The sequence below is a fragment of the Silurus aristotelis genome, assembly GCF_946808225.1.
Source record: "Silurus aristotelis genome assembly, chromosome: 20".
In the NCBI taxonomy this organism is placed as follows: domain Eukaryota; kingdom Metazoa; phylum Chordata; class Actinopteri; order Siluriformes; family Siluridae; genus Silurus; species Silurus aristotelis.
In genome coordinates, this window is record NC_139593.1 from 5662697 (window position 1) to 5674508 (window position 11812).

Below are 11812 nucleotides of genomic sequence, written 5' to 3' on the forward strand. Positions count from 1 at the left end.
GATGGTTTTGGAGGTGAAGAAAAGATGAGAAGAGTGAGGACTGGAAAAAGTATATGATGGTGGAAACTAAAGGAGGAAGACTGTAGTGTATGATTTAGATGCTGAAAGATTGAACAACTACTGCAGAAGTGATAAGGGAAATGGCTAGGAAGGTACTTGGGGTGACATCTGGAAATATAAAGGAAGAAAAAGAGACGTGGTGGTGAAATGAAGAAGTGCAGGAGAGCATAAGGAGAAAGAGGTTGGTGAAACAGAATTGGGATCAACAGAGTGATGAGAAAAGTATGATCCACTGTGGTGACCCCTAATGGGAGAAGCCGAAAAAAGAAGAAGAAGAAATGTGCAAATTAATTACATGTCAAAAACCCAGAAATAAAATACTCCAAAAACAAATATAATACATAAAGTGCATAACACAAAACAAAAGAAAATAAAAATGATTACAAAGCAGCACTAAGATAATCCTTTATACATCTTTTATAGCACATTAAAGAACAATATTATCTTCTAAATTTTGCTACATGGGATAAACCATTCCATAATTTAATACCCCCTAAATCTTATCAAATCTTGACCTCTACATGTAAGAATTTTAGCAAGATGAAAATCTGAAAAATGATGTTACGTGACAGTGAACCTGTGAACTTGCTTTAAAATAAATTCTAAATATATTCTGAATATATCTTATACATGAAAACACATCATCTGTCTGTCTGTCTGTCTGTCTGTCTGTCTGTCTGTCTGTCTGTCTGTCTGTCTGTCTGTCTGTCTGTCTGTCTAAACACAACTACCAGACACAGGGCTAAATCCAGGTCCTCTTACACACACAATGACGTCCACTCTTCCCTTGATATACGAGCGGCGCTGGCAGGGCCACCTCAGTGGGTATTTGGGAATATCCAAAGATGAAGGCGCTGTAACACAAGCATGTGCGTAAATCTGTTTATTGGGCTAAAGTTATTTAACGTAGCAACATCTCAATAAAAAGGAGACATTAATAGGGTCTGCTAAGTGTGACATCAATATTAACAACAGCTGCAAATTTGATGAACAGTCAATAAACATATAAGCAGCATGACATGGTGGAAAACACTGTATACACTGGTGAGCTTTCAACTTGGCAGATAGCAACATATGCGTGTGATAATCAGGTGTCTACATAATTTTGGTTGTATAGTGTAAACAACATCAAATTATTCCTTGATAATCCATTTTCTTCATTTCATATCTTTTCTTTTGGTTGCACTGCTTCCATTTGTGTATGGTTATGTTAGCATTAAAAAAAATTATAAAAACTAGCAAATTTGTTGTTATCCAATCATATTTCCACTATTATGTGATGCCAAGGTCAGAGAAATCTGCCTCCAGAATCAACAGTCCAATGCAACACTCTGTAATACAGTGTTTTTGTGTAATTTTGATAATTTCTATAGCCATGGCATCATACTGATGGTATTAAGAGGTGGATTGATTTAGGTACAATGCCAACGAAGGCCTTGGTGTAAAATGCATGGCCAGTCACTGATATTACACCCTTTGCATTGAAAGTTAGAAAGGTCAGGTCTTCCTTGATAACTTTGCTGACAGAAATGTTGTATTCTTTTAATATGCATTTATTTGTCACATACATTACAGCACAGTTAAAATCTTCCTTTGCATTAAGAAGCTGGTATTATAAGGATGCTGGGGCCAGAGCACAGGGTCAGCCTTGAAACATCATCCCTCAAGCAGAGAGGATTAAGAGCCTTGCTCAAGACCCCCATGGTGGCATGTTGGTGGTGCAGTGGCTTGAACCCCCTGACCTTCTGATCAGTTGTGTCCGGCTGCAAAATGTTTTATGTATTAAAAATTTTTTTTTTTTTAATTATGTTTTTTTTATTAGGTTTCCATTTTTCGACCCATTGCTACACAACATTCTGTAGTGATAAATTGTGTGGTGTTGTCAAGTGGTGATGGGTCGTTTATAAACCAACGATTTGTTGTCTTTAATTTATCTCAGAAGAACGAGTCGTCTCAAAGAGTGATGAGAATGAGCAAAGCATCGCAAAATCATTGTAGGTTATGTACGGGACACAAAATCGAGAAGTTCATCATGAGTCATCTGATCAGACTCGTTCTTTCTTTTATAATGTGACTCTCACAGACGCTCCTAAATGCAATAAATCAGGTCCGAATCTTGACATTATTGTTATAATAATTATGAAAGTCAAGTAAAAAAAGAACTAATGACACGGACAAGGAGATATGAGCTACTTTTTTTGTTTATCATCATTTGTCCTTAGCTGCATTGTCATATTTTTAATATAGGACCTATAATCAAATTGTGTGTATGCAGACGTGTTGGGGGGGGGGGGGGGGATCTGCTTATTGAAAATTAAACATTTTAATTTATTTCTGATTAAATTAACAAAATAAAAAAAAAAAACGTTCATTTTGATGAACGAGATTAAAAAGAACCAAATCACTAACATGATGATCTTCACATCACTGTTGTGAAAAAAAAGACAAAAAAAAAAGACAAAAAAAAAAGACAATACGCATTTGGAACGCAGGTTGTATCCTCTCGAACGCACCGCGCTCGAACGGACATGCGCACTAGATCTTTGGAAATGAAACAGTAAATGGCGGGTCGTTTGAATGAACGAAAACAGAGCAGCCATGTGGACGCTGAGAGCTGCAAGGGGGAACCGATCAAATAATACAACTGAACTTTTAATGTTTATATAAAATATGCGCTGTGGGCGGCAGGAGTCAGCATGAACCGAGGGAGGAAGACCTGCACCTGGACGCCGGAGGAGGACACCCGTGAGCAGCCTGGACTACTGGCAATTACACAGAATAGAACAAAAACAAACAGACTGAAGAGGAGCCCGAGAACCAGTCAGACCCAGAAATCAGATATTATTCACTTTAGATCGGAAGAAGGTGAGTCGGAGTTCGGTTTGGACTTGTAACCCAAAATATTTCTGTTTATTAGTATTAAAACGTGTTGACGTTTGTCAGTTAATATATTTAAGACAATCGTAATGATAATAATAATTACTATTATAAATTATATATTAATCAATAAATAAATAATACATTGGAATAGATATTTACCCAAAATGGGCGTGGCTTAACCCGGAAATGGGTTTGTTAGCTCGTGACTCATTTGGTTGTGACGTCATTTGAAAATGGCCGCTCTCGAAATGAACTGTTATTATTATTATTATTATTATTATTATTATTATTATTATTATTATTATTATTATTAACACTATAAACAGGAATAATACAATGAGAATATTCGTTTAAAGGAAAGTAATAACCCAGTGTCAGAGTAAATTGGAGCAATAAAATAGATACACAGTACTGTGTAAAAGTTTTAGGCAGATGTCAAGTGTCAATAGTTTTTTTTTATTTTTTTTATCAATTAACAAAATTAAAAAATAAATGAATAGAAGAGAAATCCAAATCAAATCAGCACTCTATGCGTGTCAATTTTCTTTTTCGAACTTTTCCAAACATCTTGGAGAACTAACACCAGATCATCTGTGGGTGTAGGTTTCTGATATCCTTCTGTGTATCCATTTAATCAGAGACAGACTCAATAGTTCTGAAAATAGTTCTTAATGACATTGAGTGTGTGTTTGGGATTGTTGTCCTGCTGCAGAATAAATTTGGGGTCAATCAGGTATCTACCCGCATTTCTCAGCATTGAGGATCCTCACCAAATCTCCTACAGTATATACAGAAATGCAGTATAAAGTTACAGGAATCCTCCACCATGCTTCACTGTTGCCTGCAGACACCCATTATTGTACCTCTAGTTTAGATTTTGACTTCTCAGTCCTGAGCACCTGCTGCTATTTTTCTGCAGACTTCTCCAGAGAGTACAGGGGTGTACCTTTGGGGAGTCCCTAATTGAGAAAACATCTGGTTTTGAGTCAGACCATTTTACTTAATTAATATGAATTTCCCCATGATAAGAAAATTAATACTCATTAGTGGTATTGTACACATTCTTAAGCATGTGTAATTTGCTGAGCTGCCTAGTTAATCTCTTAACTTTGTTCTGTAAGCTACTTATTTTTCGTTCACATCGATCCAAAGTCAGACTTATGCATCGCCTGGCTTTTTTATTGTCTATGAAATCAACTCAACAGACAGATGACATGACTCAAGATAATTATTGGTCCACCTAATCACATCGCCCAAGTGTTTGCCTCAAAGACTCTGTGATGGAGTTCAAAACCGGTGTAACGGAGAGACGACGTAACTCATCTCAAGATTTAATGGGAATTATGCTAATATTCCAGTGAATGCACATTTTGAATGGAATTTTAAATGCGGATTTATAGGATGATTTAGCGGTTGTCTTTGTCCCATAAACTTAAATCCACATGAAAATTTATTTGTTCTCTTGTGTCGGAATTAGAGGTCGACCGACATGAATAAAAGGCACAGATAGTTTTTCCGAGTTGCGTTATGCAGTATGAAAGTGGCCTCTGCAGGCGAATCACTGACGACATGTGCTGTTTATTTGAAGTGTTTTTTTTTTTGTTTTTTTTATAAATTTATTTTGAATGTAACTTTACATTTGTGTTCCTTTTTGTTACAGTTTGAATGTGGGTCTTTTATTTTCCTTTATATTTATGAATATAATTTATATATTTAAATTGACTTTCATTTAGCACATTTTTATGGTTCAGTCATGGTTTTTTTTTTTTTTGTATGTTTGTTTTTAGGAAAGCCAGCTATCGGTATCGGTACGATCAACTATCTGTCGACCGCTAGTCAGGATGCATCTATGATTCTGAGACTGAGACTATTTGAGTAACAACATTTTGTTTAATAATTGGTGCTTTCTCTTGCAGGTGGCCATAATGCATAGGATCAATCTTTTTTAGGTTCTACTCTTTGTCTAAACTGTACATGGATTCAAATATTTAAATGCAATGTTCTTTTAAGTAAGTAACTGGAGATACCTACAACTTCTTACACCTCTATTTGATCAAATTTCTCATAATCAGATTTCAAAACACCAACCCGTGTCCAGAAGGTGGGGTTCAGGACTCCCGTCACGGACGAGTCCCCAAATAATGATTCTGAGTTCCAGCATGAAATCATCTGGGATCCAACATCTCCCTGGACTCCTGTCAGAACTGGCAAGTTGGCTGTAATCCCATACAACTTTACTGTTGCTCGTGGAACAAATTTGTGATCATGTAATCATTCTGGATTTAGGACGGGGCCGGAGGAGGGCCGCTGTTTTCAAATCGGTGGACATTGCAGACATCGCCAACAGGATAGCTCCAAAGGTTATTAGCAAATACAAAGCGATAGGTCTATGTGTCGTTCGTTGAGGCGTACATCAGCTTTGGTGTCATGATTTTTGTATTTTAGAGCAAGAGGCCGGAGGCGGCAGAGTCTTCTTTGCTGCAGTGGATCGGGGACACGGCTATTCCATGCACTCCGGAAATCCGAGAGCCCAGGATGAAGCCCAAACCAACAAGGTCTGATACTAAACCACTTTTCATATAAGCAGTATGTGGTGTAAACTGGCTTGGTAAAGAAATGATAATATAGAGGTTTTATGATGTTCATTCACTAGTGCACCATTTTTAGCCCTGACTTTAAATCCATAGTAGGAAATATCGAGAGCACTTAAAATGTCTTGCATCTTAATGCCAGGCTAAATAATATCTTGTTCCTACACAGACAAAACCCTGTGGATGACTTGCTGAAGTTAGCAAAACAGTTTGACTTCAACATGATCCAACAGGAGGAAGCTGATCTCCAACCAAACCCTCAGAACTCTATGAAAACCACGCATGAAGACCAGGATCTGTTTTCTGATGAGATCGACCTCCCAGCTTCACCACAGACTCACTCTAAAGCCGAGAAGCCACCACCGGATTTGGAGGACCAAACGGTCATTGGTGATCCTCTGGACGATGATCTGGATTTGCTTTTTGAGGGGTCGACACAGACGGTCAGCAACCTGAGCCAGGGTTTCAGCACATGTTCTCATGGCGTGGATAAATGCGCTCTACAGTTTGGTGTGAATCGAGCGAATACAGACTCGGTAAAGACGCCTGGTGTCACTCGAATGGGTGGAGCGTCTGATTTAAGCAAAGTCATGCAAGTAGCTGACGATTTTGATGACGATTGGAACAATGATGATTTGCTGGACGACTCGCTGGTGATGGCGATGACTCAAAACCCGGAACTGTTCTCTGTGCCTCAGCACAGCTCGACACAGAAGCAGACGAACAAAAATGACAGCTCATCAAACACTGTTCCTCCTCAGAACGGTTATAAAGAAACGAACTCTGGAGAAGGGCAAAGGTTCTCCCAAAAACTTGAGAGCTTTCAGAATGGCCAATGTTGGAACAAGGCTACACGAAGTGCAAGGAAAGTTGAATTTCATGCGCCAAACAGTTCAGGAACTGGTATGTCGAAGGTTCTTCTTCCCGGTAAAGTTCTATCAATAGTTCCTGGTTCCCATGGTGTATCTACAACTACTTCTCAACTCAAGAAACCAATGGAAATCCAACCATGGAAGGTTCAATCCACAGTTCCAATTCCTTCCTTTTCCAGATTGGACTCTCCTAGATCTGGTCACTCGGCCACCAAACTCACTGTTCCTATGCTGAAGATCAATGCAGTTAGTGAGGAGAAGAAAAACCACGTAACCCCGGAGGAGGATGTCCTCACTGACTTCGCATCCGAGGACCTGGATTCCATCTTTGCATCGGACGACATCTGGGAAGACGGGGCAGAAGATGATGATGCTTTGTTCTCGGAAGCCTGCGAGAAAGTGGAAGATATCATGACTGAACAGGAACCTCCTCGAGAAGCGCCCATATTAAAACCAACACCGCGGAGCAGTCAGTGCACCACTGATAAACGTGAAAACGTGGTTTTTCAGCCCTCTTCGTCCAACGCTCAGGTTTATGCCCTCTGTCGAGCGCCATCGAGTACGGCAGTTCTTCCTGGAGCACGTTTCAATAACACTTCAGCAACGGACAGCAGAATGATGAAGTCATCAGAGAGCAGGTATAAATTCAGCCATTTTAAAAGCACTATGAGAACAGAAAGTCCCACCTGCACTGCAGCTAGCGAGGTTTGTAAGAGCGCCACGGAAACCACCGTCCAGTTATATCGAAGAATTCGAGATGACCATCAGTTCCCAAAGCCTAATAGCACCTTAAACGTTGGACCGGCTGTTTCTAAAGGTAAGATAATTGCATTACATATAACGTATAACTATAAATATTTGCACCTTTTCAGGTTTACTCTAAATAAAGGCGTTTGTGTGTGTACGATTTAAGGCAATAATAATTGGCATTTTAAATGCTAATAATTGATATTGCACGGAAAAAGAAAGCTATACAGTCAACCCTCGTTAATTCAGGGTTTGGAACTCGCAGCTTTGAAAATTTGCAGGTTCTCATTTGGAGACAGGATGTGCATTTAGCATGTTGGCAAATTAAATCGGCTAAATGCTCCTGTGTCCCTCACAGATCATGGAAAGTGGAACTTCAATCTTTGGGGTCACCACCAGAAATGTCCAATTTGGACTCCTCTGTCCACAGAACGTTGTTATTCACACTCCAATCCTAGTGTGTTTTTCTATTTTTGTTTGTTGCATAGAAACAAATGTAACCTGCCTTGGTCTCATGAAGTATAAATCACAAGGTGTTTCCAAATGAATTATTGTTTTAATTCTTTATGCATGTTGATTATTGAATGATGGCAGATTTTTTTTTTATTTTCTGATAAAAAATGACTGCTGGTGTTCACTCTTTCTGTGTAAAATGACCAAATAAATATTATTTCCTAAATATTTTTAACATTAAGTGATAATGGGTTGTGATTATACAGATGCGAGCAAAGCGGCGGTGACGAGATGCAGCGACTCTGAGATCGAGAAGAAGAAGCAGCAGGCCATGGAGAGGCGGAGACTCCGATTGCTGGCCAATCAGAACCTCCGAGCTCCGGTATGACGCCGCTTAATCGCGAAAATGACCCGGCGAAGATGGCAGGTCCAAATCGTTTAACGCTCCCAGCATTAAATTGCCCTGTTTGGGGATAACAGACTGGATCTTCTCACGGTCAGTCGTTTTGAACAGAATCTCGAACAGCTGAGCCTCAGCAGGGGCTTGTCAGATGAGCGTGTCCTGCTCCGGGACATCTCAAATCCAGGAATTTCGGGGAGGTTCGGAAATTCTGCAGCACATCTATCACGCTGGCACTTTTAGACGGTTGTAGTGTTCGATGTCTTTCAGCTTTTTCTGTGATGGAACTGGTTCTAAATGTTCTTAATGTTTTCTAAATGTGTATATATTCTTTTCTTGTACAGATGAAAAAGAAAACCATAAGATCACTACTAGTGGATAATATTTTAATACTAATGTTTTATTTCCATTCTATTAAAATGATTCGTCCAAACCATCTCCCAGCTACAGCACTTCTTAAACATCTAAACTGCAGCTACACTGTCTAGTAGAGATGATCTCATTCACTCAGACTGACAGACCAACAACCAGGTTTTACCTCCTTCATTGGGACTGACAGGCTCACTGAAGGCCATGAGGATAGTCTGGCACAGAGGCCACACCTTCAGTAAGGTTTACACAATGGTCATACCTCCTTCACACAGAGAATTAGAGAGGCCAGGCCTCCTTCACTGAGATGGCCACAGAGGCCACGCCTCCTCTATTTACCTGATAGGCCACATGCCTATAAAGGCCACGCCTCCTCTATCTTTACCCGAGAGGCCCCATGCCTATAGAGGCCACGCCTCCTCTGTTTTCCCGATAGGCCATGCCTCCTCTATTTGCCCGATAGGCCACATGCCTATATAGGCCACGCCTCCTCTATCTTTACCCGAGAGGCCCCATGCCTATAGAGGCCAGGCCTCGTCTATGTTTACCTAATAGGCCCTATGCTTATATAGGCCACGCCTCCTCTGTTTGCCCAAAAGGCCACATGCCTACATAGGCCATGCCTCCTCTATCTTTACCTGATAGGCCCCATGCCTATAGAAGCCATGTCTCCTCTATGTTTGCCCGATTTGCCACATGCCTATATAGGCCACGCCTCCTCTATGTTTACCCGACAAGCCCCATGCCTATATAGGCCACACCTCCTTTTTGTTTACATGATAGGCCCCATGCCTATATAGGCCACACCTCCTTTTTGTTTACATGATAGGCCCCATGCCTATATAGGCCATGCCTCCCCTGTTTACCCGATAGGCTCCATGCCTATAGAGTCCCCATGCCTATAGAGGCCATACCTCCTCTATGTTTACATTGTAGGCCCCATGCCTATATAGGCCACACCTCCTCTATGCCATGCATCCTTCACTGCGATGGTCACAGAGGCCACACCTCCTTCTCTAAAGTTACCTGACAGATTGACTGACACAGAGGCCACACCTCTTTCAGTAGGATTGCCATGGTTCCTTTATCTAAACACGGGGCACAGAGGCAACGCCCTTTCACCTATACTGGCACAGAGACCATGCCCAATTTTACATAATCAGAAGTAAGTACGGTTTAGAGATAGAAGTGTAATATTTAGTGTTCATGCACAGACTGTAACGTTGCAGCCGTTTTCTGGTCTGGAGTGACGCGACCAGAGCAGAGGTAGATTCAGGTGAGATACTGCGCCGGTCTCGCTAGTGAGCTCACTGACACCTGTGTGACTGCAGCACACCTGAAAGATGACTCCTGCTGTTATCAAGCTTCAGGGAGGTAACTGTAGAAAGCACTGTGTTTAAAAAAAAAAAAAAAACCCTGTGGCCATGGCATGTCATTATTTCATCTGTCTGAATGGCATTGTGCCTTTGCGGAGTGTGTGTTTACATAAAGCTTGTAACAAAGCCTCTATACCTTGTTCCTGAAGCTGTAATGGAATTATACACTCAAAAGTACATCACTGATACTCAAGAGCCACCTGTGTGTGAGGCTTAAGAATGGAATGATTCGCTTTGCCCGGCAATGAGAGGTACAGAAACCGTCGAGACCACAACAACCGCCACCGTAACTCACCAACTTTTGTACTGTGATTTTATGCATATCGTGAACAAATACAGCAATATTAAGCCACGATTTGCAAATTCGAGGCTGTAATATATAACGCTAGTTTTTGATTTCTCCCCAATTGACCCTTTTAGAAGAAATAAACGTCTGTAAACACTGTAAAGACAAACGAAAAATGTAGACAAATCAAATACATTTGTTTTAATGACATGATCTCAAAGGGTATTATTTTTCCAGAATTCTCTCACAAAGCCTTTGTCATTTCTGACCCTTAAAATGTATTATGACGCTTATAGCTGAATAATCACACCGTTATACTGTATATGTTCAAATACCCGTCACTACATCACTGTGGAGGGTCAGAGAGAATCGGTGTTAAGTTCCCACAGTGATATATATTCACTCAGTTGTGTATTCCCTCAATATGATACCTAAATGTTCCTGAGGTCATTCTTAGGGGTTATGGGGTCATCAAAGGTCAGACCACCTTAGGTAGCTACCCTAGACCATAACCACATGACCCTCAAGCTGGTTTAAAATGTATAGATTTTTCATGATAAGGGTTTTTTGACACCTAAACCTAAGATTGTGGGTTTTTTGGCTGTTATAATAAGCGCCACTCTTCTGGGAAGATGTTCCACTAGATTTTGTGGAGATTTGTGTGAGACTCATTCAGCCACAAGGATGTAAGTAAAGTCAGGTACTGATGTAGGAGACCTGGGGTGCAGTCAGTGTTCACATTCATACCAGAGGTGTTCAATAGGGTTGGAGGTCTATAGCAGGATCTTCTACTCCAACTCATGGAAAGCAGATCTTCACGGAGCTGGTTTTGTGCGTTGTCATGCTGGAACAGTTTTGGGTCTTTTTGTCTCTCAGTGATGGGAAAATTTCATTTCCGAAGACGGCCTATACAATTGTGATACTCCAAAATTGTGGTAGGAGTTTGGGGAAGAATCACATATGACTGGAAAAGTCTGGTGTCCCAATCATTTTTCCACATGGTGTATCTTCTATCTAGCTGAAGAACCATTTTGACCTCAGATCTGACTGGTCAGATGTTAATTCCCATCACAGGTTTATATCCTCACACTCGTTCGTCTAATATTCTACGTTCTATAGCGAAGGATCATTCACTTGGACGTTCTTTTTCGCTTTTTGGGAAGGTGTCCAGTTCCAGCAATTTGTAACCAAGTCTTAAGACAAAAGAACCCCTTTTTCCTAAACATGTCTCAAGAAACAAAAAATGAAGTCTGGACAAATGTATGTGTGAGTAGATTTATTAAGTTTATAAAAGAATAAAAAAGAAAACCAGAGGCTGGTGAAGGAATGTTGCATAGGATTAAATCGATTACAACGAATAGAGCCACCAGGAAGGAGGAAAAGAGGAAGTCCAAGGAGGAGGTTTATGAATGTGGTGAAGGGGAACATGCAGGTAATTGGGTTCAAAGAGGCAGCTGTAGAGGACGGGGGGAATGGAGACGGATGATCCGCTGTGGCGCCCCCTAATGGGAGAAGTTACTGTATTTCTATGCAAATGTTTGCCTTCGAGATCAGGTCGATCACAGCCTACACAACAGAAAATCTGAGTTTCCCGATTAGAACAGGTATATATGAATATATCAATTATCCAGTGAATCTTTGAAGATGAAAAAAGCGAGCCACCAGAGTTCGTTTCCCTTCAAACGAGACGAAAGAGAATGTTAAAGAGGCTTAAAAATAGCCCGCTTCTTTTTTTTCCGTCTTCGTCGTGTCCTTTTCTCCCCCCTGCACTGATAAAC

General features: G+C 40.6%; 1 protein-coding gene across 1 annotated transcript; it reads left to right on the forward strand.

The window, feature by feature from the left end:
- Window positions 1-2562: 2562 nt before the first annotated feature.
- Window positions 2563-8439, forward strand: etaa1a (ETAA1 activator of ATR kinase a). The gene is made up of 6 exons (XM_083522763.1): window positions 2563-2925; window positions 5013-5147; window positions 5227-5300; window positions 5386-5495; window positions 5701-7220; window positions 7870-8439. Exons 1-6 carry the CDS (start codon window positions 2757-2759, stop codon window positions 7989-7991), a joined length of 2130 nt encoding a protein of 709 aa, XP_083378889.1. The 5' UTR covers window positions 2563-2756; the 3' UTR covers window positions 7992-8439.
- The last annotated feature ends 3373 nt before the right edge of the window (window positions 8440-11812 follow it).

Bases quoted from the DNA above. Each gene is read 5' to 3' on its own strand.
- etaa1a (XM_083522763.1), top strand. From the start codon at position 2,757: ATGAACCGAGGGAGGAAGACCTGCACCTGGACGCCGGAGGAGGACACC. The intron at 5,301-5,385 runs GTTATTAGCAAA...TTTGTATTTTAG, and splicing joins CCAACAGGATAGCTCCAAAG to AGCAAGAGGCCGGAGGCGGC. The intron at 7,221-7,869 runs GTAAGATAATTG...GTGATTATACAG, and splicing joins TGGACCGGCTGTTTCTAAAG to ATGCGAGCAAAGCGGCGGTG.